General features: G+C 34.6%; 1 protein-coding gene across 8 annotated transcripts in view; it reads right to left on the bottom strand.

Moving 5' to 3' along the window:
* The window catches only part of LOC111056320 (popeye domain-containing protein 3), a 129246-nt gene that overhangs the window by 51684 nt on the left and 50121 nt on the right, over positions 1–27441 (bottom strand). For all 8 annotated transcript variants that reach the window (XM_039433571.1, XM_039433572.1, XM_039433569.1 and 5 more), the window contains one exon: positions 13404–13561. In XM_039433571.1, coding sequence (XP_039289505.1) covers positions 13404–13561 — 158 coding nt within the window. The remainder of the gene's footprint in view (positions 1–13403; positions 13562–27441) is intronic.

Here is a 27441-nt window from a genome sequence, read left to right as displayed (position 1 = left end):
CCCCTTCTTATAGACAGGTACAATTCTGGAAACTTTTAGCACTTCAGGAAAAACTCCATCTCTCAGGCATCTATTTATACAATATGTGAATGGATTTATAATATTATGAATAATTTTCTTCAATAGATTACTTGAAAAGCCGTAAATATCAACACTGGATGAAGCTTTGAAACTAAGTACTATATCAAGCACTTCACGTGTGGAGACTTTGTGAAATGAGAATTTGGGCTTATCCTGGTTAAGAGGGAAATTGAAGTTTTGCTCCAATAAATTAATTGCCGTTAAATTGGGCCGGTCAATCTTATCATGAACATCCATCACTGCGTCCAAGAAAAACTTATTCATTTCATTGGGTGTGAATGGAATTGGATCTTTTCGAGCCTCTTCCTGAACAGATTTTATTATTTTCCATGCGGCTTTGCACTTATTACTAGTAGACTCAATTTTAGAAATGTTATATGTTTTCTTAGCTCTATTTATTAACTGCTTATATGATCTTCTAATATCTAAATATGCCTTCCTAGCTTCATCAGTATTATCTCTCCTTGAAATATCTAAATATAACAATACTGTGTTTTTCATTTTCGCTAATTGCGGTGTGTACCAGTTTTTTAGTTTTGTTTTTCTTGTTTTCTTTGCCCCTTGATGACTATTCACAACTATTTTTCTTTCAGGAATGAACATATTAAAATAATAATGTATTATATTGAAAAATCTATTAAATATCTGTTCAGAGTTCAAAGAATGAGTTTCACGCACAAATTTGTTCCAGTCTACATTGGAGAGTGAATTCTTAAATAAGTCGAGATTTTCATCTGTCATTGGCCTAGTTACTACTGTCTTCCTAGTCTTTCTACCGTCCGTATTGGAACAAATATTTAAGTCAACCCATACACAATCATGGTCTGAAAAAGGAAATGCCAGAACATCACATGCAACACTGTCAATCCTGATATTTGTAAAGATATTATCCAAACATGCAGAACCTCTGGTAGCCTTATTATTATGGCAGGCCAAATTGAACTGCCTTAGTAAATTCTTAAATTCATGTACAGTTGCTTTGTCCTGAACAATATCAAAATCGGAGTTAAGATCACCTCCGAATACAATACTATAGTTTCTCCATCTAGGTCTACTAAAGAAATTCAATACATTCTCAAGCCCTTCTAAAAAAACACTAGAATCGCCCAAGGGTGATCTATATATAGAGACTAGAGCTAATTTCAGTTTATCTAAAGATATACCAGTAACTTCAAAATTTTTTTCACAATTGAAACAACTTAGATCTAAACAATTGCTATCTGGTACTAGCTCCGGCCTAACATAGATTGAAACTCCTCCATGACTGTAATTTTCTCTACAATAACTATTAATCAGAACATAGTCATCTAGTTTATGAAAAGGAATATCGTCCACCTTACACCAGTGCTCGCTCAAGCAGAGAGCATGAAAATCATTATCATTCCCAAACTCATTCAAAACTACATGCTTTTTATTAATTCCTTGTATATTCAGGAAGCCCACTCTGAATTTTGAATTTCCTCTGGAATCGTCAATAAATTTATCCGAATTGACCCCCTCAATCCCATCACGATCACTATTGCTGTAACAATCGATATCAGTATTTTCATTGAGAGAATTTACAATGTTTCGCTCAGGAACACACCTGATATAGGAATTTCTAAAAAATTGTTCTCATCAAGTGATTGTTGGTTGTCTGACAACCGCGACAAGATTGAGGAATTCATCTCAGAAAGGAGAAATTGAGAGGGAGACTGGGTCACAGGATTTTGAAATTCTATGAGAGAGGATGGCTGCTGGAACTGAATGGGAGTAACAGGATTAGGTGTGACTCTACGGGTTGGCTCTACAGGTGATTCAGGGCCAACAATACTAACCTCATTCGTGATGGTCACAGAACAATCATATAAACCACACCCTACACTCTGCTTATAGATATTATTTACATAGTCACTCATAGTCTTTCCCAGTACTCTCTTTGTCGAATTTTTGTAATGAAGTCCTTTTCTCGTGAAATGATGACGCACCAGTGTACTGCTCACATCACTGTCAGCTAAAATTGAAAAACGATTTCTTGTGATCAGTGGTATTGTATTCTAGGTACCTTGGTTGAATATTTATGCATCTAGTTAATCACTCTTGATTGAGAATAAATCATTGTAATGTTTATAATATATTGAATGAATATTGATGACTATAGTAAGTTCTCATCAATAATAATTGTTGTCGTGGATTATCTTATACACGAATATATACATATAGACAAACCTTTTGAAATCATCTTGAAAAAGAGAATTAAGAAAAACAAATCCAGCCCAAATGTGACTTCCACCTCTATGAAGTGTGATTCATGTAGATTATCTTTCCTGAAATTGTTTTATCTGATATTCATTTTACAATGTTAATGAGACGGTTTATTGGAAGAGATGAGTTGGCCTACTGCTTCAGTTGGGATCTGAACCACCGTGAAGTAATTTTCAAATTCATAAATGGTGTTTGGAGGAGTTCAGCTCTTAAAGCGGTCACCCTTACAACAGGAGTAGAAAGCAAATGGAGCTTAACTTATTTTATTGATAGTTTATCAGCACGACCACGAAACCAAATAGCTTTATGATGTCTAGCCTTGCATGATATAATAATTTCGAATAAAAGAAACATAATTATAAGAGCTCTAATAAAATACAAACAACTTGAATTAGTACGATCCTTCTCAGGGTTAATTGCATTTCACATTTTAGTACATTCTATCTAATAAAATACAAATAGCTTTAATTGAAAAGATCCTTTTAAGGGTTAATTACAGTTGACGTTTTAGTATATTCGATAATGAGACCAGTCATTAACGTAACAGCAGCAAACCAAATTTTGAATTTGAATTTCCAACTACCAGTTAATGTCAGCCAATGTCTATCAGTCATGTTCCCTTTATAGCTGGGTTGATGCGTGTATTACGTCATGTAAATCAATGCTGACGTGTGGGAATAACTGCATAATCAATCATTATTGATTATGGCTGATATTCACTTCAAACTGACAGCATTTCTGATAAGTAAACCCAATGCTTCCCATTAAACCGGTACTGAAAGTTTGAAGTGAGTCTCATATTACGCCTCTTCATATCAATAATCTCGAAAACGCCTGAAGGGTTTTCCGAAATAGAGCAGATTGCCGAAAATTATGGGTGAAATTTAAGTGGTACTTGGGCGTACCTCACGCCAACGCTGAATCGACGGTTTTGTGGTTCGAGATAACGAGAAAGTACCTATAGTGATGTCCACGTTATAATGACAGTATTTGATCAACTTTGGTTTTGCTATCCTTGTCTATCATTCGACAAAGCCGGTGGTACTATCCTTTTCTAGGTCCACAACGATGCCAATTATGTTTTTGTTAGTGTGAAATATGATTAATTAATGCAGAGAATCAGCATCGCTATTCTTCTATCTTCATCCACTGTCATTATAACGTGGACCTCACTATAGAAGAGAGCTGAGAGCTAAGTAGGGGGGTTAAATTCGAAGATGGGTTTTTGGTTTCACATCTATTCAAGACAATTAGATCATGAGAATTATCAATAAAAAGAATTGATTAGCTTATACACGTACGGAATAGGAAATACACGAATGACGCATCATCACGACTGAATTACTCAACTGATTAACTTAAAATTTCACAGAGTATGGTTATAGGCGTATTTTAAATTCTTCAAGATTCCAGTAGGTCAAGTTTTCAGTTTGACATGTATAATTGTTATAGTTATTGACTAGCAGGTAACCCGTGCTAGGGTCTAACTAAAAACTTGTCAGACTGAAAACTAGACCTACTGGAATCTTGAGGAATTTAGAATACGCCAATAACCATCCTCGGTAAAATTTCAAGTTAATCAGTTGAGTAGTTCAGATGTGATGGTGCATTATTCGTGTATTTCCTATTCCGTACGTGTATAAGCTAATTCTTTCCTTTATTATATTATAGATTTACATGATTTCTCTGCATCACTGGAAAATTCATTGAATGAGCGTATCGAGTTCCCACTTTTATCTTGAGGGACGAGTCTTTGTCCGTTTGTGGGTTTGCTCGACAACATTAACTTTCGAATAATCTCATTAAACAACATCAAATTTTCAACTCAAATTCTTAAAACATTATACAGATAGAGTCGGTTGAACATTAACATTGAATAACTTGTTTATATAAGACGAGAAATGATACATTACGTGCTCAATATCACTATAAATCATTTATAACTTTGAATATAAATAATCAATCGATGTTGTATTGACTAACTCCTTGATCCTTGATAATACTATAATAATTATGTATTTTTACTATAGATAGACTCAATTAAAACTAGTAGTTCTGTGAACAGTAGACCTCACGCAGTATTCTCATCCACAACTACCTGATTGAAACTATGGCCCTTATGGAAATACAGCAATACACTGGCTTCTCCACACATCTGTGTAATCACTTGTCAGCTGATTTATGATGAATAATTCTATAATCTGATTTTTACTTTCCTTGTCCTATTACCATAGGTAAGGAAAGTATTGCTTTCCGAAAAAAATTAAGGTACCCCAATTTCTGAATTTCTATACGTTTCAAGGTCCCCTGAGTCCAAAAAACTGGTTTTTGGGTATTGGTCTGTATATGTGTGTGTGTGTGTGTGTGTGTGTGTGTGTGTGTATGTGTGTGTGTGTATGTGTGTATGAGTGTATATATCTGTGTACACGATATCTCATCTCCCAATAAACGGAATGACTTGAAATTTGGAACTTGAGGTCCTTTCACTATAAGGATCCGACAGGAACAATTTCGATCAAATGCAATTCAAGATGGCGGCTAAAATGGCGAAAATGTTGTCAAAAACAGGGTTTTTCGTGATTTTCTCGGAAACGGCTCCAACGATTTTGATCAAATTCATACCTAAAATAGTCATCGATAAGCTCTATCAATTGCCACAAGTCCCATATCTGTAAAAATTCCAGGAGCTCCGCCCCATCAATGCAGATAGATTCCCAATTATCAGGCTTCAGATACAATTGAAACAAAAAATTTCGAGTGGAAAAGATCGAGCATGAGAATCTCTACAATTAATGATCAGTAACATTTTCACCTAAAATTAAAAATAAGCTCGAAATTCGAGAAAATGTTATTATTTCAATTGCAAACTGTTGGCAACTGTTGATTCTATTAAATCATTCACTACGAAGAAATAGCAGACCTCGTGTGTCTCTAGCGTTATAGTCCTGTCACCAGCTGGCTTAGATCTTTGAATAGTAGACTTGAGATGCGCGGAAACACTAGCGACAGGTGATAAATTTTCATAACGGCAAGGAAAGTTGTGTGAGTGCGCCACACCAGATTTTTGTTGTATGAATTTCACAATATAAGTTATATATTTGGAAGCATTATCAAGAACCTGCTTTCGATATAATACCTCCTTATTGAATGGCAAAGTTAAACTTCTTCTCTTCTGCTCTATTATAAGATGTTGGAAAAATTAAATACAATCTTGTTCTTCACAGATTTTGTCTTTCCGGTGATGAAATGATTAATGAGTTATAATAGTTATAAATGAGTGATATAAGTTATGTTTACGATTATTAACATTTACAAGACTTAGCCTATTTCGGACTATGTGTAACCTTATCTAAATTTGGGAGAGGAATAGTACAAGCACAACCAAGCTCCTTGCACACTCACGACAACCAAGCGTCTCTCTCAGGAGCTCTGAATTTGAATAACTTTAGACCTATACTGTGAATAACTTTATGGTTGAAAGTTGGGACAAGTTAAAAACAAATTTTCTTGCTTTATAACCAAATCACTTACACTTCCAAAAATAGTAAAACATAAATAAACCTAGACAAGGTAAGTTATCTTTTTTAGCCATCTTGTTAGGTACTTATGCTTAGAATAAAAATTTATAATTTAAATTAGAATAAAAATTTATTGAAATACTCATTTCTCAATGAATAGTTCAAGATATACAATTTTTACAGTTGAGTAGGACTACCTTATTAGAATTTGAATAACTGTAGTAGATTGAGCATGAAAATCTCTACAATTAATGTTCAGTAACATTTTCTAAAATTGAAAATAAGCTTTAAATTCGAGAAAATGTGAATATTCAATTGCAAATTATTGTTGATTCTATTAAATCATTCACTATGAAGAGATAGCAGACCAGCTATAGTGTGATAGTGTGACTCCAGCGTTATTGCCCTGTCACCAGCTGGCTCTAATCTTTGAATAGTAGACTTGAGATGCGCGGGAACACTAGCGTCAGGTGATCAATTTTCATAACGGCAAGGAAAGTTGTGTGAGTGCGCCACACCAGATTTTTCCTCTAATATTGGCGTATGAAGGAGGCTCCTTTTTCCTTTTATATTATCCTTGAATTGCAAAATTCCCAAAAACCTTGTATATAGGTCGACGCGCAATTAAAAAAGGAAATTTCATGAAAATCTATTACCGCGTTTCGCCGTAAATGCGCAACATTTAAACATCCAACATTTAAACATCAAGAGAAATGCCAAACCGTCGACTTGAATCTTAGACCTCACTTCGCTCGGTCAACAAGAGGAAAACGTAATATCGATTATTGTAAATCGTTTCGAACAGAGGATTTCAATAGAACAACTGATAGAATAGTATACGTTATTTCGAGCGAGTTCTCCAGCCCAGGCTGGCTCATTTGTTTGTGTTGTCATTGTCAATAATCGAGAAAAACTCATATGAATTCTATTGTATTCAACTTTTCATGTTCACGAAATTTGTTAGTTTGACGAAATCTCTCATTGATTAGTTTCGGATTGGTTTAAGTCTCTCCAATTGAAAAATGAAAAAAAATGAAAATGAAAATGAAATTTATTCTCCTTTTTCTTATACAAACAAAAAATTACAATATTTTATCTTAGAATTAAACTGACAGCAATTGTTTATAGGCACTGCCAGTATCATATATTATAATTACATATTTCGAATATTATTTAGTTGCTATTTCAAAAAGTCTAAGCAAAGTATTTTCGGCCATTGCGGTACAAATGTGCATATAATGTGCAAGAACAGCTATAAAAATTTATTTAGAAAAACAAAGCAGAAGCGCAGTGTTGAATTTTGTAATATTAAAACAATACTATAACTTAATAAGAAAAATATGAGCTAAGTGGAAATATAAATCACAAAGTACAAAAAGTTTGGGAATTTATGGAGTATAAATACATGGCATTGTACCGGTAGCTGAAACAGTGTATGAACAACAGTGTAACAGTGTAATTCAACTCCCATTGGCTGTCGCCATGACTGTGAAGTTGCTACTCTCTCATTGTTTAGTTTGTGATTGGTTGAGTCCATTCAATTCCCATAGAATGTCACTAGAACAAAGAAATGGCCACTCTCTCATTGGATAGTTACTGATTGATTGATTGGCTGTCACCAAAATAATGAAAATACCATTCTCTCATTGATTTGTTTGTCGTTGGTTAAATTCTGCCCTATGCAACTACCATTGCCTTTCGTCATGATAAGAAAATTGCCTATTTATTATTGGTTAGTTAATGATAGGGTGGATTCTCTCCTATATGTTTAATCAAGTTCAGGTAGAGGTTCAGTTAAGTTGATTTAATGAGTTGGAGATAATTACTGGTGATTTCTTGTTGATGACCAAGAAAATCATACAGTGTTTACTGAATCACTCAATAGAATTAATTATCTTTGAATCATAAACAGCTAAGTTTTCTCCTTCTAAAAAGATTCATTTCATTTTACCTATTTGAAATAATAAACAAATTAGTTCAAGTTCGAATTTTCTCAGCCTTTTCTTATGAAGAATTGTCTTTTAATTCACCTATTTGAGTTAATGGACAGATTAGTTCAAATTATAAATTCCTGATATTTTGGGTAATTTCCTTATAAAAATGTCCTTCCAATTCACCTATTTGTAATATAATGAAGAAAAAATTATTATTGGCTTGTACTCGTACGGGATAGGACACGAATGACGAATCATCACGTCTGAACTGCTGGACAGATCAACTTGAAATTTTGCATATAGATTCTTAATTTACCGAGAATGTTTACAGGCCTATTTTTAATTCTTCGAGATTTCAGTAGGTCAAGTTTTTAATCAGACCCTTGCGGAGCACGGGTTACCAGCTAGTTTGAAATAATAAACAAATTGATTCAAATTCAAAATTTCCGGAAATCTTATTTAAAACTTGATAAATCCATATTACAATGCAGTAGAAAAATATAATAATCTTCAGATTTTGTAGAAGTATTCAATCACCTACGATACGATACGACGATACGATGAAGACGTTGTTTTGACTGAAAATATTGAAACTGAGAGGCTGCCGTTATAGTGAGGAGATACCCTAATGGAAACTGCTGTGTTGAACATGACCGATAATTCAATTAGTGTCAACAAGTGTCTTCGGTCATTCTCAAAGTGCGCCATTCTCTCACTCTCTCTCACGCTCACCCTTTCTCTCTCTCTCTCGCTCGCTAATCTTCAATTTTCCATTACTTGCCGTCAAGTGCTTTTTATGGAGACCTGTAATCAATTTATGCTCTAATCGAGTTGTTGCTGTTGTTTCGAGTTAAAGTTTTCCTGGAGCTTGGAGAATTTTATTACTGTAATATATAGGTTTTATCATCGCGTAATATCTCTGGAATAGAACATCTTATGGGGAATTTTCCTCCAGTTTTCTCTGACATAATGTGGTGAGGGCGAGGATAATGTGATATTGAGAGACAGGACTTAATCCTTTTTGTGGAAAGTGTTTATCTTGGCTAACTGTTTCGGACGCAATTTTGAATCAAGAAAGTTTAAGATGGGCTTAATCTTTAGGTAAAAATTCATTCAATTTCACTTGCTCAATTTCTCTTTCTTTTTTCATGTTGATTGTCATTAAAACTGGTCTTAGAGACTAAGCATTAATTTTCATTCCACTATAAATCTTACACTAAAAAACTATAAAACATCACTTCATCCATTGATTGCCCAAGCAGTTCTCAAATTATGAGAGCAGTAAAAATTATATAGTCTGCGTACCCTACCACAAATTGATTTTAAACTAGTTCAAAAGGCTTTCTTCTCTTCAGTCTCCTGGTAAGATGTATGTTCTGTACCAGTTGCTTAGCTTGCCTCAGGGTTGACATGATGATGGAGTCTCGACTCATGCCGCATGGCAAATCGACTTATCTCACTGGACACAAATGGAATGCGTAGATCTCTATATCTCTATGCAAGTACAGTCGAACCTCTCTATAACGAACCTCCACTTGACGAAATCCTCTACACAACGAATTTTTACCTGGTCCCATGACATTTTGGAGTTTTGGCTGCTTATTTACCTCTATTCAACGAATTTCGGACCTCTCAACAAGAAAGTTTTCTCTTGACTTCAACATACAAAATGTAGTGTGTATAGGAAGCAGACGATCATTTTCAAGGAATTGTTTAGTTTCAGCAGAAAGGTCAATAGACTAAAAATAATGGCAATTCAGGTAGGAAGAAGATGGGTGGTGGACAGTCTTTGTTCCAGGTGGAAAGACATGTCGGAAATTGAATGCAAGTTACTCTAAATTGGAAGAGCTTGTCATTTGTAGACCAGGCAGGTGAACGACTGGACTTTCTAAATCTTGCTTTTGTCACACATTTCAATTCTTTGAACTGACTAAGATAATGATGGTTGTGACGAACTTGAGGAGAAGAATCCGTCAGATCAAGAAGTTCTAGAAGCTTTCAAAATTATCAGGCAAGGATTAAATCTGAAAAATAGTGTACCAGCCTTTTTATGTTCGACTGTTTGAATAGATGTGAGTCGTTTATTGAACATGATGTTTTATTCAAATGCAAAATTCAACCAAAAATTACTCACTTTTTCAAATAAAACATTAAAAATTAGGGAAGTTGAGTTATTATAGTATTTATAGTGAAGTTATTGACAAAATTACCGTATTTTGCGTTAAATCTAATACAGTAGTAGAGTATAAAGTACTAAAAAATCGTTGGTGAAGGAAGTTGAAAAATATTGTTACTGAGTATGTACTTTGATTAAAACTCTACTAATAGTACAAACCAAGCTCTCTATAATAAATTGGTGAGTTTACTTACCTATTACATTCTATAAATATTCAAAAAACAAGTTTTTTTTCTATTTAAAACAGCTTGAATTTTCAAATTTCCATATTAATATGGCCTAATAGGTATCCCCTACCTACGTTCGCGATGATATGTTTTATGTACCATATTCATTTATTTACCGCCGTGATACCATATTACAAGATCCATAAGATCGTGGCAGTTTTCTTGACAGAACAACCTCTCAATAACGAATACCTTTCAGCAGCGAATTTTCTCTCGGGATAATCGACTTCGTTATACAGAGGTTCGACTGTAATTGTTTCTGATGCACCAAGAAGGGTTGACCATATTCCCTTATACTTTATTTTGAAATTTCTGTATCATATTGATGTAACTTTGACAGGCACATCTCCATAGTTAGATCCCATACACCTAAAATTGGTTTCAAGATTTGGTTGTAGAGAATGATCTTGTTCTTCAAAGATAGGGTGGGTTGGTAACCAATACATTTGTGCTTATTCTACATTAAGCTCTATTATCTTGATCAACGTTTTCAATTTTTCTTGATATTCGAACTTGAAAACTGTCTAGATGGAATCTGTTACAATAGTATTGCTATAACAGTTTTTTTGTCATAGTCATTCAATTTCAGCTGTTTTACATCCATGAAATCAAGCCGGTAAACAGCTGATTGTAGAACAAATAAACATATGATTCTCATTACAGCATACTATACTGTAATAAAATCATATGTTTTCTTTACAGTCGAGTATGTTTCCTAGTTCAGAATTTGGAACAGCAAAACTGCCGCCTTTTAGCACTCCAGGTGGATGTTTTGTCAACTACAATCAAGAAATTCCTGATTCGAAACTTGTAAACTAGGTTATGTTTATAGAATGCATGTAGTAATGTCAGCACAAGCAGTTGATGTTTTCTGTTTCTCAATTATTCTTTTCTAGATTATTATGACAAAAAATAGTGTAAGTTACTCGGACGTGAATGTCTTTTGCAGTGCTCGAATGAAATTCTAGTCTCGGCTAACGACTCGACTAGAAACATCATTCTCGCCTGCAAAACGGCCCTTCCCGTCCTTGTGACTTAAGATACTATTGTAGCGTTCTCGTCGTTGTCTTCCTACAAGGATTAGGCAATTTGCCTTTTCCGACTTCAAACTCCCCATCACATCCATCTTTTGCGACGGCTGCCCACATTTCTCCTTCCAACCGGGTTATACGACATGTCTGCCTTGGGAATCCTGTCGCTCTCCATCCTTCAACATGATCTTTCCAGACTTGCTGATTCTCTTCAATCTTCTGCCATTTGGAAATTATGTTGAGCTCGCTTCTTATATCAACATTACCAATATCTAATATTCATACTAATTAAGTTGAAATCGAAGTTATATCAATTGAGTTATAGTTATAAAAAGTATATCCAATCAGTCCAGACCAATATTTGATTTATATTAATTAATTTATTTATTTATTCATTCATTGTAGAAAACACTATAATCATAATATAAATATGCCTGTACTATTTCTCTCCAAAAATTTTGATAGAATGTCTATGTTTTTTTTCAAAGGTTAAGTTTATGAAATCACACAGCGCTTCGACACTTTATTATCGGTTATCACTTGATTTGAAACACTCATTCTTATTCTATTTATCACATGCCACAATCACAATATCAAATTGATGATTAGGAGAGGATCAACAGGATAAACACAAAACTGTTTCTCTCCCTAATCTTGACGAAAATAGAAGCTATAGTAATGGAAACTACTGTACTTAATTCTAATAAGTCCAGACCAATATTTAATTTATATTAATTGAGTTGGAATACTCATTCTCTTTTTATTTTTTTCATTTCAAAATCAAAACATCAAATTGATGATTGGGAGAGAATCAACAGGGTGAACCCAAAACTGTTTCTCTCCCTAATGTTGATGAAAATGGAAGTTATATTAATGGAAACTACTGTACATGATTCCAATCAGTCCAGACCAATATTCAATTCATATTAATTGTATTAATATTATTTAATTAAAATCGAATATTAATTGGTAGACAATCAACATCAACAGGATAAAACCAAAACTGATTCTCTCCCTAATCTTTATGAAAATAGAATGGAAACAACTATACACAACTATACTTGATCCCTATCAGTACAGACCAATATTTCATTCATATTATTTGTATTGATATTATTTAATTAAAATCTAATATTAATTGGTAGAGAATCAACATCAACTGGATGAACCAAAACTGTTTCTCTCCCTAATTTCGATGAAAATAGAAGTTATATTCATGGATACTACTGCACTTGATTCTTATCAGTCCAGACTAATATTGAATTCATCTAGTAGTTCTGTGAACAGTAGACCTCGCGTTCAGTAAGTTACATTGACCTGTTGTTATGTTTTTTCAAAAATCAATAAATAATTTATCAATTTAAAATGTCTAGAAAATGACCTAAATAAACATAGAGCTTTCTCTCCTATGGTACCGTGACGTGTCGTCCCGGAATATGAGTGTGAGCGCTGTTATCAGGTCTGGCTGCAACTGTCTACAACGTTGATGGAAAGATACAATTTTCAAGATGTTCGATGTTTTTGAACAGGTAGTTTTATAGTCAACTGTCTACTAACGTTGATGGAAAGATACATTTTCAAGATGTTTGATGTTTTTGATCGGGTAGTATTATAGTCCACTAGACAGCTGATTTATGATGAATAATTCTAAAGTCTGATTTTTACGGTAATATTGGCGTTCAAAGGAGACTCCTTTTCCATTTGTATCATCCTTTAAATGCAAAATTTCAAAAAACCGTATGTATACGTCGACGCGAAATTCAAAAAGGAACATACCTTTCAAATTTCATTTAAATCTGCTGCGTTTCGCTGTAAATGCGGAACATATAAACATAAATATAAACTGAATGAAAAAGACTAAGAAATTGTCAAAAACCACAGATTTATTGATACTTAGAAAGACCGGTTTCGGTTATTACACCATTGTCAATCTCTGGTAAACTGTAATAACCGAAACCGGTCTTTCTAAGTATCAATAAATCTGTGATTTTTGACAATTTCTTAGTCTTTTTCATTCAATATGAATAATTACCACAATATCAACTTCTCAACTACACAAAAAATAAATATATAGAGAAATGCAAAAACGTCGACTTGAATCTTAGACCTCACTTTGCTCGGTCAATCAATATTATTCAATGAAAATCAAATATTAATTATTATTGAGTTGAAATATAAGTTTTGTGACTTACTTTCCGGAGAGCACGAGTGAAAGGCTGTCTACTTTGGTGACCTTTTCTTGTGCGTAGACCTCCTGGTACTTGAGCTGCCTGATCATTTTCATGCAGTCCAGCACCTTCTTGAATTGGTGTCTCGTCACCTTCAGCGGCCTAAATAGTGCTTGGTACACCTGCAACCACAAAATAATAATATAAATCATTGTTTAGTCAAAATTAGAGATAAATTAGACTATAGATTTGTAATAAATAGTAGGGACATGAACCGTTATAGTACAGTGTACTATAAATACACTACATTACATACTACTATTCATATACCATTATATAAAGTTTTCTACTTAAATATGTGTAACGCTAGTTCGCCTCCATGGTGCACATTGGGTAACGCTAAATGGACTAGCATATAATGGCGGTCAGACAAACTTATGTTCTCCTGACCAAAAACTACACAACATCTTAAAGAAGTTGAAAAAATATAGTGTATATTTGAGAGACTCATGAGCTTCATATGTGTTGTGTATCTGTCATACGGTATATAAATAAATTAATATATATCATTATACTACAAGACTTAACCTATTCCGGACTATGTGTAAATTTGGGAGAGGAATAGCTCAAGGTTACCTTATTTTTACTTTCCTTGCCCTATTACCATAGGTAAGGAAAGTATTGCTTTCCGAAAAAAATTAAGGTACCCAAATTTCTAAATTTCTATAAGTTTCAAGGTCCCTTGAGTCCAAAAAAGTGTTTTTTGGGTATTGGTCTATATGTGTGTGTATGAGTGTATGTTCGTCTGTGTACACGATATCTCATCTCCCAATTAACGGAATGACTTGAATTTTGGAACGTAAGGTCCTTTCAATATAAGGATCCGACACGAATAATTTCGATCAAATGCGATTCAAGATGGCGGCTAAAATGGCGAAAATGTTGTCAAAAACAGTGTTTTTCGCGATTTTCTCGAAAACGGCTCCAACGATTTTGATTAAAGTTATACCTGAAATAGTCATTGATAAGCTCTATCAACTGCTACAAGTCCCATATCTGTAAAAATTTCAGGAGCTCCGCCCCATCCATGCAAAGTTTGATTTTAGCTTTCTCAATTATCAGGCTTCAGATACAATTTAAACAAAAAAAAATCGAGTGGAATAGATTGAGCATGAGAATCTCTACAATTAATGATCAGTAACATTTTCAACTAAAATTAAAAATAAACTCGAAAATCGAGAAAATGTGATTATCCAATTGCAAACTATTGGCAAACTGTTGATTCTATTAAATGATTCACTATGAAGAGATAGCAGACCTCGTGTGTCTCCAGCGTTATTGCCCTGTCACCAGCTGGCTCAAATCATTGAATAGTAGACTTGAGATGCGCGGGAACACTACCGTAGCGTCAGGTGATCAATTTTCATAACAAGGAAAGTTGTGTGAGTGCGCCACACCAGATTTTTTCCCTCCCTATCATTTTGATTATGTACTTATTGTATGAATCAATAAAGTGTAATAGTATATTAATAATATTGTAATAGTTGGTATTTCTACCAATAATAATAATTCTTATTTCATTATCTATAGGCATATTAATTTCACGTAGCTTACTACCCCATTCACACTTTACACTATACACCCGAATTGTCAACGTCATTACCACCAAACAGCAAGGGAAATAAATATCCGACCCATTGTTATTTTGAGATAGAAAATGAGGCACAACTAAGTGAAACAAAGAAAGCAGATACTAAGATAAATGAGTGTGACAGAGACATCAGATGCCTTTAATAAATGAGTGGGACAGAGACAGCAGATTCTAAGATAAATGAGTGGGACAGAGACCGAAAATTGCTAAGATAAATGAGTGCGACAGAGATGGCAGATGCCTAGGATAAATGAGTGCGACAGAAACAGCAGATGCCTGGGATAAATATTAGTGGGACAGAGAACAGCAGATGATAAGATAAATGAGTGGGACAGAGACAGCAGATGCCTGGGATAAATATTAGTGGGACAGAGAACAGCAGATGCCTAGGATAAATGAGTGGGACAGAGACAGAATTTGCTAAGATAAATGAGGCATTTGGCTGTGATGATGAGGCGTGTTATTGTGGCATTCACAACAAACTGTCAGTATTCCTTGTAGATAACACCATTGCTTCTCATTCAACTAATGCTGACAGTTTGTAGTGAGACTCAGTGCAGGTCTGTTCAGTTATCTACAGTGGGGTTCTTTCAGCACTCGTTACGAGCGACACCATTGTTACCCATTTGACCCAATGCTGACAGGAAGTGTTGAATCACACTAGAACTGAAAGACCGTCCACAAAACGGAATGTGGCTGGGTTAGGTTAGGTTGAATCGACTTGGTTAGGTTGGGTTAGGTTAGGTTGAGTGGTTGCGAGAGAAAGGTTGAAACTCCCTAGGAGTCAGAGAGCGATTTATTTCAATGTCATTTTCTCACTCCTACCCTTTTCCTCTTCTCTCTAACTCTCTCTCTGTTCTCGTTTCTCCTTCCTATCACCCTCATAATCTCTCTATCTATCTCTCTCAATTCTCCTATCTCCTTTCTATCACCCTCTCAATCTCTCTCTCTCCTTTCTCTCTTCTCCACTCTCCTTTCTAACACCCACATAATCTCTCTCTCCTATCTCGTCTCTCCTTTTTATCACCCTCATAATCTCTCTACCAATCTCTCTCTCTCTTTCCCTTCTCCTCTCTCCATTCTATCACCCTGATAATCACACACTCTCTCTCTCCCTTCATCTCTCTCATTTCAATCAACCTCATAATCTCCATCTATCTATCTCTCTCTCTCTCTTCCTTCTCCTCTCTGCTTCCTATCACCCTCATAATTTCTCTCTATCTCTCTCTCTCCCTTTTCCTCTCTTCTTTCTATCACCCTCATAATCTCTCTCTCTCTCTCTCTTTTTTGGTAGAGAGTTAGTGGGGAGGATATTTTTAATATTCCCCCATACATATTGATATGTCCAAAGCTCCGCCAATTTATGTAGATGCATAACAATATAATTATCTATAGTTATTATATTACAAATTGCTTTTTCATATCATATACAGTTCAATAATTATTTTCTTAGTCTATATTATGTAAATTCATCTATAATTTTGCTGTATTGTAAGCTATTGTATATAAGTGTATACGCTAGTATATATTGTAATCTACATAAATAAAGTACTCAATCAATCAATCAATCTCTCTGTCCCTTTTCCTCTCTCCATTGTATTACCCTCATAATCTCTCTCTCTCTCTCCAGTGGAGAAATCCAGTGGAATTTGAAATATTGTTTCCAATTGTATTAATATAATTAGGTTTAAATTCTCTTTTATTATATGTAATTGTATTTTGATTAAGAGTTTTATTCACTTATATTAATCTTATGTAATCTTATTACATAATATGTAATCAATTTTTTCTGTTTTCTTATGTGAATTTTCCTTCTATTGTAAAGGGTTGTGTGGTAGAGAGGACCAGGAGTCCTAACTCCGCCCTAATAAAGGCATATAATCAATCAATCAATCTCTCTCTCTCTCTCTCCCTTCTCCTCTCTCATTTCTATCATCCTCATAATCAATCTCTCTCTCTCTCTCCTTCTCCTCTCTACTTTCTTCAACTCATAATCGCTCACTCACTCTCTCTCTCTCCGATCTCGTCTCTCCTTTCTATCACCCTCATAATCACTCTCTCTCTCTCTCTCTCTCTCTCTCTTTTCTTCCTCTCCTTTCTATCAACCTCATAATCTCTCTTTCACGCTCTCTCTCTCTCTCTTTCTGTCTCTGTCACTCTTTCTCTTCCTCTCTCGTATCCCTCTGGGGAAAACTCACCCAGTGCGAGGCGAGCGGTGTCGGAAAATTTATATTTGTCACGTCGTAGTTTTCCCAGTGAAAGAAAAGCGGTGCTGCGTTTGGTGTGGCAATGGGAAACAGGGCACGTGACAGAGAGAAATTGTAACGATGTGCCTGTAGTGACCAGCGGCTGTGTGTAGTGTTTGCGAAATGGCAGTGCAGGAAAAGATGAAGTGCTAATAATGGTGGCGAAAAAGGATAGGGTTACGTTGCATTGAGTTGTGGCCTCTCCGGAAAGTAATAAAAAGGTCAGGAATGTGGAGGAAAAGAAGTTGAAGAAGAAAATGACGTGATGTAGAGAATAGAAAGAAGGGATGTGAACATGGGGAATATAGTATATATGATATTTATTTATTTATTTATTAGATAGAGCGAACAATACAATAGTCGGAAAAGAAAAAACAGGCTATTGCCCAAAACTTCTTCAATTCCCTGATTTTGTCACAAATCGACCAAATATTATGTAGAGGTTATGTTCACTTCAATTTCAACCCCAAATCTTCAATCTGAAACTATGAATCAGAATAAAACAAAGAATTTCGAATTAAGATAGATTGATAATGAAACTTCCATTAAAACCAAACTTCAAATATTCACAAAATATAGAATAAAATCACTAAATATATAAAAATGTTTATAGCAGTATATTTGAAATCGTATACTATTAAACGAGCAATTTCTGTTTTTATGTTTGTATTTCACCGGATCTCGAAAACGGCTCTAACGATTCTCACGAAATTCAGCGAATAGTAGGTTTATAATATAAAAATTCGATTGCACTATAATGAGGTCCACGTTATAATGACAGTATTCGATTAACATTGGTGTTGCTATCCTTGTCTATCATACGACAAAGCAGATAGAGCTATCCTTTTCTAGCTCCGGAACGTTGCCAAATATGTTTTTCATAATTTAGAAATATAATTAATTGAGGCAGAGACTCGGCAACGCTGTTCTCCTATCTTTATCCACTGCCATTATAACGTGGACCTCACTATAGGTCTCATCCCTGTGAAAACTCGCTGAAAGACACTAGAAGGATAATTATTATTCATCCTTGGAAAAACAGCTGATAATAATAATTCGTCGTCTGTTGATGATGGAAATGAGTGAGCGAGTTCATGTGTGTGGGACTGTGTCAAAATTATGACTCAGCTGTTGAACTTTTGTAATTATTCAATCAGGTACTTAGTGCTGGTTGCAAAAAGGCCGGGTTATTTTCAATTTTGGATATCACGAAAAATTTCCCAATACTTCAATGTTGAGAATTGCGGAGAAAGCCTGAATATTTTTTTAGTGTTTATAGATCATATTTTTTTATTAAGCGTATTTCTTCATTGCACACTTTTAAGGATATTTCTAGTTGCCTTTAGATAGAATTTTTCCAAAGTGAATCAATTTCAAGTTCATTATTGTTGGTTCAGTGTAACTTAGTGGAATAAGTATAGTTGAACCTTCAAACTCCTCACTTTTCAAATACATCAAGTTAAAATGGAAATAATTGAATTCGGAAAATTAATTCATAAAATGAGGTTTTTGTTTCAAGACCGTAATCTCAAAGTAGTTATTATTGCGAAAAATTCATGTTTGATGATTTAGTATTGAATGAAAATTTATCTGATTAGGTGGAAATTAAGAGAAATGACAACTATTGTTGACAAAATTGTGATCTAAATCCATTAATCATTTGTGATAGCTAATTGATAAAAAAACTTGAGCAATAGATTTTAGTGATTCTAATACAAAATAATTCTTTACTGGAAGCGGATTATTGGCAAAAATGTTTTTCATAATTTAGAAATATAATTAATTGAGGCAGAGACTCGGCAACGCTGTTCTCCTATCTTTATCCACTGCCATTATAACGTGGACCTCACTATAGGTCTCATCCCTGTGAAAACTCGCTGAAAGACACTAGAAGGATAATTATTATTCATCCTTGGAAAAACAGCTGATAATAATAATTCGTCGTCTGTTGATGATGGAAATGAGTGAGCGAGTTCATGTGTGTGGGACTGTGTCAAAATTATGACTCAGCTGTTGAACTTTTGTAATTATTCAATCAGGTACTTAGTGCTGGTTGCAAAAAGGCCGGGTTATTTTCAATTTTGGATATCACGAAAAATTTCCCAATACTTCAATGTTGAGAATTGCGGAGAAAGCCTGAATATTTTTTTAGTGTTTATAGATCATATTTTTTTATTAAGCGTATTTCTTCATTGCACACTTTTAAGGATATTTCTAGTTGCCTTTAGATAGAATTTTTCCAAAGTGAATCAATTTCAAGTTCATTATTGTTGGTTCAGTGTAACTTAGTGAATAAGTATAGTTGAACCTTCAAACTCCTCACTTTTCAAATACATCAAGTTGAAATGGAAATAATTGAATTCGAAAATTAATTCATAAAATGAGGTTTTTGTTTCAAGACCGTAATCTCAAAGTAGTTATTATTGCGAAAAATTCATGTTTGATGATTTAGTATTGAATGAAAATTTATCTGATTAGGTGGAAATTAAGAGAAATGACAACTATTGTTGACAAAATTGTGATCTAAATCCATTAATCATTTGTGATAGCTAATTGATAAAAAAACTTGAGCAATAGATTTTAGTGATTCTAATACAAAATAATTCTTTACTGGAAGCGGATTATTGGCAAAAATGTTATATTTGAGAAGTTTAAAAGTTTATAAATTATTGTGTCAATTGCGGAGAAAGCAAGCACTAAAATCAAAATATAACCAAAATAAGTAAGGAGTGGAAATTTTGTAAGTTGTAACGAAAGGCACGTCTCTAAACACAAGAAGCCATGCGATTGGCCAAAAGGTGAGAAATCCACCATTTTACAATTTGAACCAATCAGGAGCCAGCAGATGTACAACGTCACATGAGGCCTGTCAGATCGCTAACTTTTGAAAGCTGCTAGCTTCTGATTGGTTGGTATCACAAAATATTGGCTCTTTAGTCCATTGGGTCAATCAGTCGATTCTAATATTGGACTTGGAGGTACTAGATATTGTTACTTCCTCTTTGGTAAAATACTGTTGCTAGATAAGGCTTTCTCAGCAATTCTCAAAATTGATGCATTGGGCTATTTTTCGTGATATATAAAATTGAGACACACATTATCTCAATTTATCAAAATTACTGTATTTCTTTTTACTTTCTATTGAGACAGACATTCTCTCAATTTATTCATTCTATTACAGTATTTCTTTTTACGTTCCAAATTCATTAGTTACCTTTATTTTTAATTTATATTGAGACAGACATTCTCCTATTACAGTATTTCTTTTTACTTTCCAATTCATTTTGAACTCGCAAGACTCGTTTTACAAAACAAAAATCAACTTTGTATTATTTCGGGGAGGTGTTTGATACAATAGTTGGTATTATATCTATTCGCTGTAATTAGATGTACGATATATTCTCGGTAATCCCTTTGGAAAGGATACTGCATGAGGCCAGCTCTATTAGCCTATCTGACAATTTTGAGCTCTTCAAAATCCCTGCACAGTGTTTCGGAACCCACCTGAAACTGTAGGTCCGATGGTGTTCCTTCCATTACCCAGGCACAAGTCTTGGCTTCATGTGGCCATCATACCAAGCAATGAACAACAAAACATTATTTGTAGTTTTTTTTACTTCGACACATCTCACTATTTCGTAGTAGGCCTATGATAATAATAACACTTTCCGTGTCTGTTGCATTTTAATGCACCAAAGAAACATGTATGCTGTGATTGTTTGGGAAAATGTTAATCTTATAGATATCTGGCCAAAACGATTAGTAGACTCTGATGAAGGATATCAGGATTATTGAAATTAGAGAAGTAACACTCCATTTTCAACACTTAGTGCCAGTTGCACAAAAGTCGGTTGAATTTTAACCGTGATTAATTCCACAAGAACCAACATAGAAAACTTTTCATACGCGTTGCCTTTCAATGTACCAATTCTTTGGGAAAATTTCAATCTTATGGGTATCTGGTCAAATAGATTAGTAGACTCTCATGAAGGATATCAAGATTATTAATACTCTATTCTCAACAGTTAGTGCTGGTTGCACAAAAGTCGGTAAAATTTTAACCGTGATTTATTCCTCAAGAATCAATCAGAAGGTCTTATCAAAAAGGCCTTCTCTGATTGGTTCTCGTATAATTAATCATGGTTAAAATTGAACCGGCTTTTGTGAAACCGGTACATAAAGATACAAAACTCCATGAGATGTTAGCGAATGCAAGGAGAAAGAAATAAATAAGATGAAGAAGGTTGAGAAGTAGTTAAGAAGAAGACGAAGAGGAAGGAGACCCATTGTTGAACTACATGTTGCTCACAGTTTAGAAAGCCACAAAAAATGCCCAAGAAAAGCTTTTCCAGAACTGTATCTCTTGAATGCGAAGTCAAAAACAAATAACAGTCCGACTTGTTGGACCAATTCCAATGGATTTGTTCGCCGCGACGACAACTTTTGCCAGTTGTTCGAATATTGTCCAAGTTGCTGACCATCTGTTGCAAGGAAGAGCAATCCTGAATGAGATCGAGGCAGCTGTTGCCGGTTGAATCACTTTTCTGGAATTTCCTGTTGGTTTCGGACCACCCGGTGTTTTATAGAGAAAGATCAAAACTGATTGGTTTGGTCTTCTAATGAATGGTGCACAAAACACTTCCGAATGTTATCCTGTTATAAATGATAAGAGGAACAAGGATTAGCTGATAAAAATAGTTTTACTTAAAGTGTAACTAGAATGAGTCGAAGAAGGATTAGATAAAGATCGTTTAATCGAGGTATCTGTGGTAGAAATGTTAATTGTAGGGTTTGCTTGTCAGAAGGGTTTAACCACCGCTATTCGTCTTGTAATTGAAAACAATTCTAGGTACATTGAAAAACATTATCTACAAGACGAATAGCGGTGGTCAAACCCTATAATTGTTTTCCAGGTACATTAGTTTCATGTGATAGCTGTAAAATAAATGATTCTGTAATATGGTTTATTGAATTTCATTGTCCTATAATTGAATTAAGTACAGAATGAATTGTTTTTGAAGTATAATAATGTAGGTTACTGTTTGTAGGCCTACTATCCAAGCAATTAATCAAGATAAGTTGTAACTGTATACGTAATACAGTAACCCCTGAACACACTTTAAAGTAATCATAGTTTGTTTGAAAACTACGTGCTAATACAATAACCCCTGAACACACTTTAAAGTAATCATAGTTTGTTTGAAAACTACGTGCTATTAAAGTCGGTTGGATGCTTTAGAGTTACGTCCCTTCTATGGGATGCATTTGATGTATGTATTTTTAAATATATTTAATAAGAATATTTTTTGAGTCAATGATATTTTTCAAAAGCATAGGGTATGGGAGGTTTCATAAGCCTTGCCATAACCACTGCGTAAAAACAAAACAGAACCAAGTGTTCCTTCTTGTATCCCATTTACCAACTGAGTTCATTTAATCAGAGAAAAGTACTTTTCTCTCTGATTTTATATCTCTTTGATATTTGTTCATCTGATTTAATCAAAGTTTCAAGTCCGAATTCCTACGTTATAAATACAAAGCTATTTTAGGGTGTCATTCGTACGATATCTCAAAAGTGTGAGTCATTCAACTTTTCTTCATTTGTGTAAAATTATCAAAAAATAAGATTAACATATTGCCATTTAAAAGCCAAAACCTAACCTGTCCTTTTATCTCTAATTGCTGATTGAACCTGACTGACTCTTCTAGTCTAGTCAATTTTCCAGAGGAATTCCTTATATTAACATTCCATATAACATCATGCTTTCCATTGAACCAATGCGCTGACGTTTGGAGGAAATTGCACTCTATAAAATGTTGTCTCTTTAAAGAGGATTAGAAGTGCTATAAAAAAATAGGCCTACTATATTATATTCTCGTCACTGCAATACTTTGATAAGTGATTCAAAATAGCAATTGAACAAGTGTTTGATTAGTGAATAACATGTGTGGCCTTCTCTGTTTAGCAAAGTGTGTTTCATTTCACTCTCGCTGTTCAAACAAATGGCAAGAAACATGTTTCAGATGCAGTGTTTGAATATTCATTATGACAGGAGTTGTTGTAGTCTATGTAGGCCTGTACTAGCTATACTCTATGTACCGTACAGAGATTCTAGCTTAATTTAGAATTCAAATCCAAGGAGTTACGAATTCATGTTTATGTAATGATAACGCCAGTCATGAGAAACTATAGAATAGATTTTCTTCTTCTTTTTCCTCTTCTTCTTCTTCTTCTTTTTCTTTCTCTGCTTACTTTCATTTGTTTTCTTCCTCTTCTTCTCTAACCTTTTCTTCTTCTTTCCCTACTTATTTTTATTTGTTTTATTCCTCCTCTTCTTTATCCTTTTTTCTTCTCATTCTTCATCTTCTTCTCCTCAATCTTTTTCTTCATTCTTCTTCTTCTTCTTCACATTTTTTCTTCTCCTCCAACTTCTTCACTTCGTTTACTTCAATCTCTTCAACTTATTTTCAATCTTCTGCTCAATTCTTGTTTCTTCCTTATTTTGTCATTTTTTCTATTTTTTGTCTTCATTATACTTCTATTACTCCCTCTTGATCCTACTCAATTTTTCTCCTGTATTCTTTTGCTATTTATATCCGTTCTTCATCCTTTATTCTCCTTTTTCTCCTTCTTACTTTTTTTTTCTTCTTCTTCTTCTTCTTCTTCTTCTTCTTCTTCTTATTATTATTATTATTACTCTTCTTATTTTCCTCCATTCTTCCTTCTCAACCATTCTTTCCATCTCTCTTCAGTTTTCTGCTGTCTCCTTTTCATTCTTCTCCCTATCTCTCTCCATCCACTCTCTATTCCCTCTTGAATCTTATCATTTTTCTTCTCCTTCTTCTTCTTACTTTCCTCGTTCTTCTACATTCTTTTTCCTCAATCATCATTCTTTTTTCCTCATTACTTCCCCACTATTTCTTTTCAATTGTTCTACTAATTTTTCATTTTTTCTCTCTATTTCTCTTCATTCTTATTACTCCTCTCTTCTTATTTTTTTACACCTTTATCCTACCTGCTGCTCCTTCTTTTCCTTCTTCTTCTTCTCCTTACTATCCTTCTTCTTCTCCTTCATCATTTTCTCCTGTATTCTTTTGCTATTTATATCCATTCTTCATCCTTTATTCTCCTTCTTACTTTTTTTCTTCTTCTTCTTCTTCTATTATTATTATTATTATTATTATTCATCTTCTTATTTCCCTCCATTCTTCCTTCTCAACCATTCTCTCCATCTCTCTTCAGTTTTCTGCTGTCTCCTTTTCATTCTTCTCCCTATCTCTCTCCATCCTCTCTATATTCCCTCTTGAATCTTATCGGTTTTCTTCTCCTTCTTCTTCTTACTTTCCTCGTTCTTCTACATTCTTTTTCCTCAATCATCCTTCTTTTTTCCTCATTACTTCCCTACTATTTCTTTTCAATTGTTCTACTAATTTTTCATTTTTTCTCTCTATTTCTCTTCATTCTTAATACTCCTCTCTTTTTATTTTTTCACACCTACCTGCTGCTCCTTCTTTTTCTTCTTCTTCTTCTTCTTCTCCTTACTATCCTTCTTCTTCTCCTCCTCCATCATTTTCTCCTTCTTCTTATTCTTTCACTTCCTCTTCTTCTTCTTCTTCCTTTCCTCTTTCTCTTCTTCTTCTACTTCTCCTTTTTCTTTCTCATCATTTTCTCCTGTTTTCTACCTCTATTTCTTCTTCTGTTTCTTTTTCACTTATTCCTCATGATTCTCAATCTTCTTCTTATTCCTTTCCTCATTCTCTCTTCCCCATTCTTCCTATTTCTTCCTTCATCCTCACTCCTTCTCCCCCTTCTTCTCCATCCTGTCAGTGGCAGAGAACTCGCTCTGTATTAGCATTAGCATTGGCATTGTCGAGACGAAAATGAGATATATTCACATCTTGGTCTCCGAGTCATTATCATCTCAAAACGGGCTCAACTACTGCTCTACTCAAGTTCACTGTCAGCATTATAATTGAATGGATAGCATGAATGCTATCTCTAAGGAATACTGACAGATTAAAGTGAATCTCACTATGGATGCCGTCTAGCCAAGTCAGCTCTGAATGTCTGAATGTAATCTCAATCATAATACAGTAATATCATGCCAAAGCGTGTTTCTATGTTAAGAAGAAGCATTCTATGCAGGAGGATTGTATGGAAGCATACATAGTAGGTTCTATACGAATGAAGCTGAAAAGAGAATCTTGTCTTATTCTGCTTCTTCTTCTTCTTCTTCCTTTCCTTCTCTTTCATTTCATATTCATCTTCATGATTATCCTTAATCTCTTCTCCTTATTCTTCTTCCGAGCATTGTATGGAAGCATACATAGTAGGTTCTATACGAATGAAGCTCAAAAGAGAATCTTGTCTTATTCTGCTTCTTCTTCTTCCTTTCCTTCTCTTTCATTTCATATTCATCTTCATGATTATCCTTAATCTCTTCTCCTTATTCTTCTACCGAACATTGTATGGAAGTTAGTACTATACGAATGAAGCTCAAAAGAGAACCTTGTCTTCTTGTCTTTTTCTGTTTCTTCTTCTTCCTTTTCTTCTCTTTGTTTTCTTATCCATCTTCATCATTATCCTTTATCTCTTCTTCTTATACTTGTTCCTTCTTTCCTATTCTATTTCATCGTCTTTAATGTTTTACTTTTATCTTAACTTCTCCATATTTTGACCTCCTCATTTTACCCTTTATTTAATTCGTTTTTCTCTCTCTTACCGTCGTCTTTTTTAGTTCTTTTCTTTTCTACTTCAAGCTACTTGATTGGTAAATTTGTTCCCTCTGCATTTTTCCCTTAGATGTCGTTCTCTTTAAATTTTATCACGCCTTATTTCATCTGTCATTATTTTTGTTAGTTTCCCTGTCCTTTTACTTCTTCTTTTGTATTTCGTTCTCTTGTATTCCTCTTCTTTCTATTATTATCCTGTTTCTCATCCCGCTCTTTTCTTAGCTGGAAGTGTTTATTTTTTCAAAATTTCCTCATCCTATACTTTCTGCTTCTCTACCTTCCCGCCAATTTCTTGGACTTTTCACAGTTCTTCTTCCCTTTTCTTATTTTTCATCTCTTCACGTTGTCTCTGTCCAATTTGCCTTATCATCTTCTTGTCTGTACTTCTCCTTCTCCTCTTTTCTTCTTCTTTTATTATCACACTTTCCACTTTCCTTACCCTCCTTCACTCCCTCCTCCGCCTCCTTTTCCTTCTCTCCTGCTCCTCCTCCATCTACTTTCCTTCCACCTCTTCATCCTGCTCCGTCGCTCCATCTGCACCTCTTCCTCTCCTCCTCCACCTCTTCATCTCCTCCTCCTTCTTCCCTCCTTCTCCTTCTCTCCTAGTCTTCCTCATTCTCTCTTCTCCTCCTTCTACTTCTCTCCTGCTCTTTCTCCTTTTCCTTATCTTTTTCTCCTCATCAATATATATTTAGGTTTCTCCTTCTCCTTATCTCATTCTCTACATCTTCCTTCTTCTTCTCCTCCTCCTCCTCCTCCTTCTCTCCTCCTTTTCTCATTCTCCTTTCCTTCTTCTCCACCTCTCCTCCTCATCAACCACCTACTCCTCCTCCTTTTTATCTTTCCTTTCCTTCTCCTCTTCATCCTCATCCACAGTACAGAATAAACCAAGACGTGACAGACGGTTAAAAATAATCTAGGACTGTTTTTACTACTGCTTTTCTTTTTTCACCCATCTTATCGTCTCTGCCTTGAACGCCCAATGTGTTTATACTTGGCCAAGCTTAGCTGCTGGAAATCCCGCCGTCACTTCTTTGTTAGCACTTTTGAAAACATTCCAACAAGATTTTGTCGGAGAGAGAGACTATCCGTTTAAAATTCTTCCTAGTGCTAAGCTACTTTGGTATTAACATTTTTGGAATGCCGGTGCTTTCTAGTAGTAGTTATTACCTAGATTAGTTCCTGCTAAGTAGGTAATACTAGACATTACTGGCCTATATTGAGGTCCACGTTATAATGGCAGTGGAGAAAGATAGGAGAACGATATTCCCGATCCTCTGTCTTGTCAATGCTTTGTATAGACGGTGGCTGGCAGGTTTATTGATGTAATATTAACTGTTCATTCTCATTTAAAACTAGCAGGTAACCCGTGCTTCGCAAGGGTATATTTTTTAACTTGAAAAACTGAAAACTTGATGTAATGAAATCTAGA

Source organism: Nilaparvata lugens, chromosome 7 (genome assembly GCF_014356525.2).
Source record: "Nilaparvata lugens isolate BPH chromosome 7, ASM1435652v1, whole genome shotgun sequence".
Taxonomy (NCBI): domain Eukaryota; kingdom Metazoa; phylum Arthropoda; class Insecta; order Hemiptera; family Delphacidae; genus Nilaparvata; species Nilaparvata lugens.
Note: the sequence above shows the minus strand (reverse complement) of the source record. Positions and strands in the feature narration are given on the sequence as shown.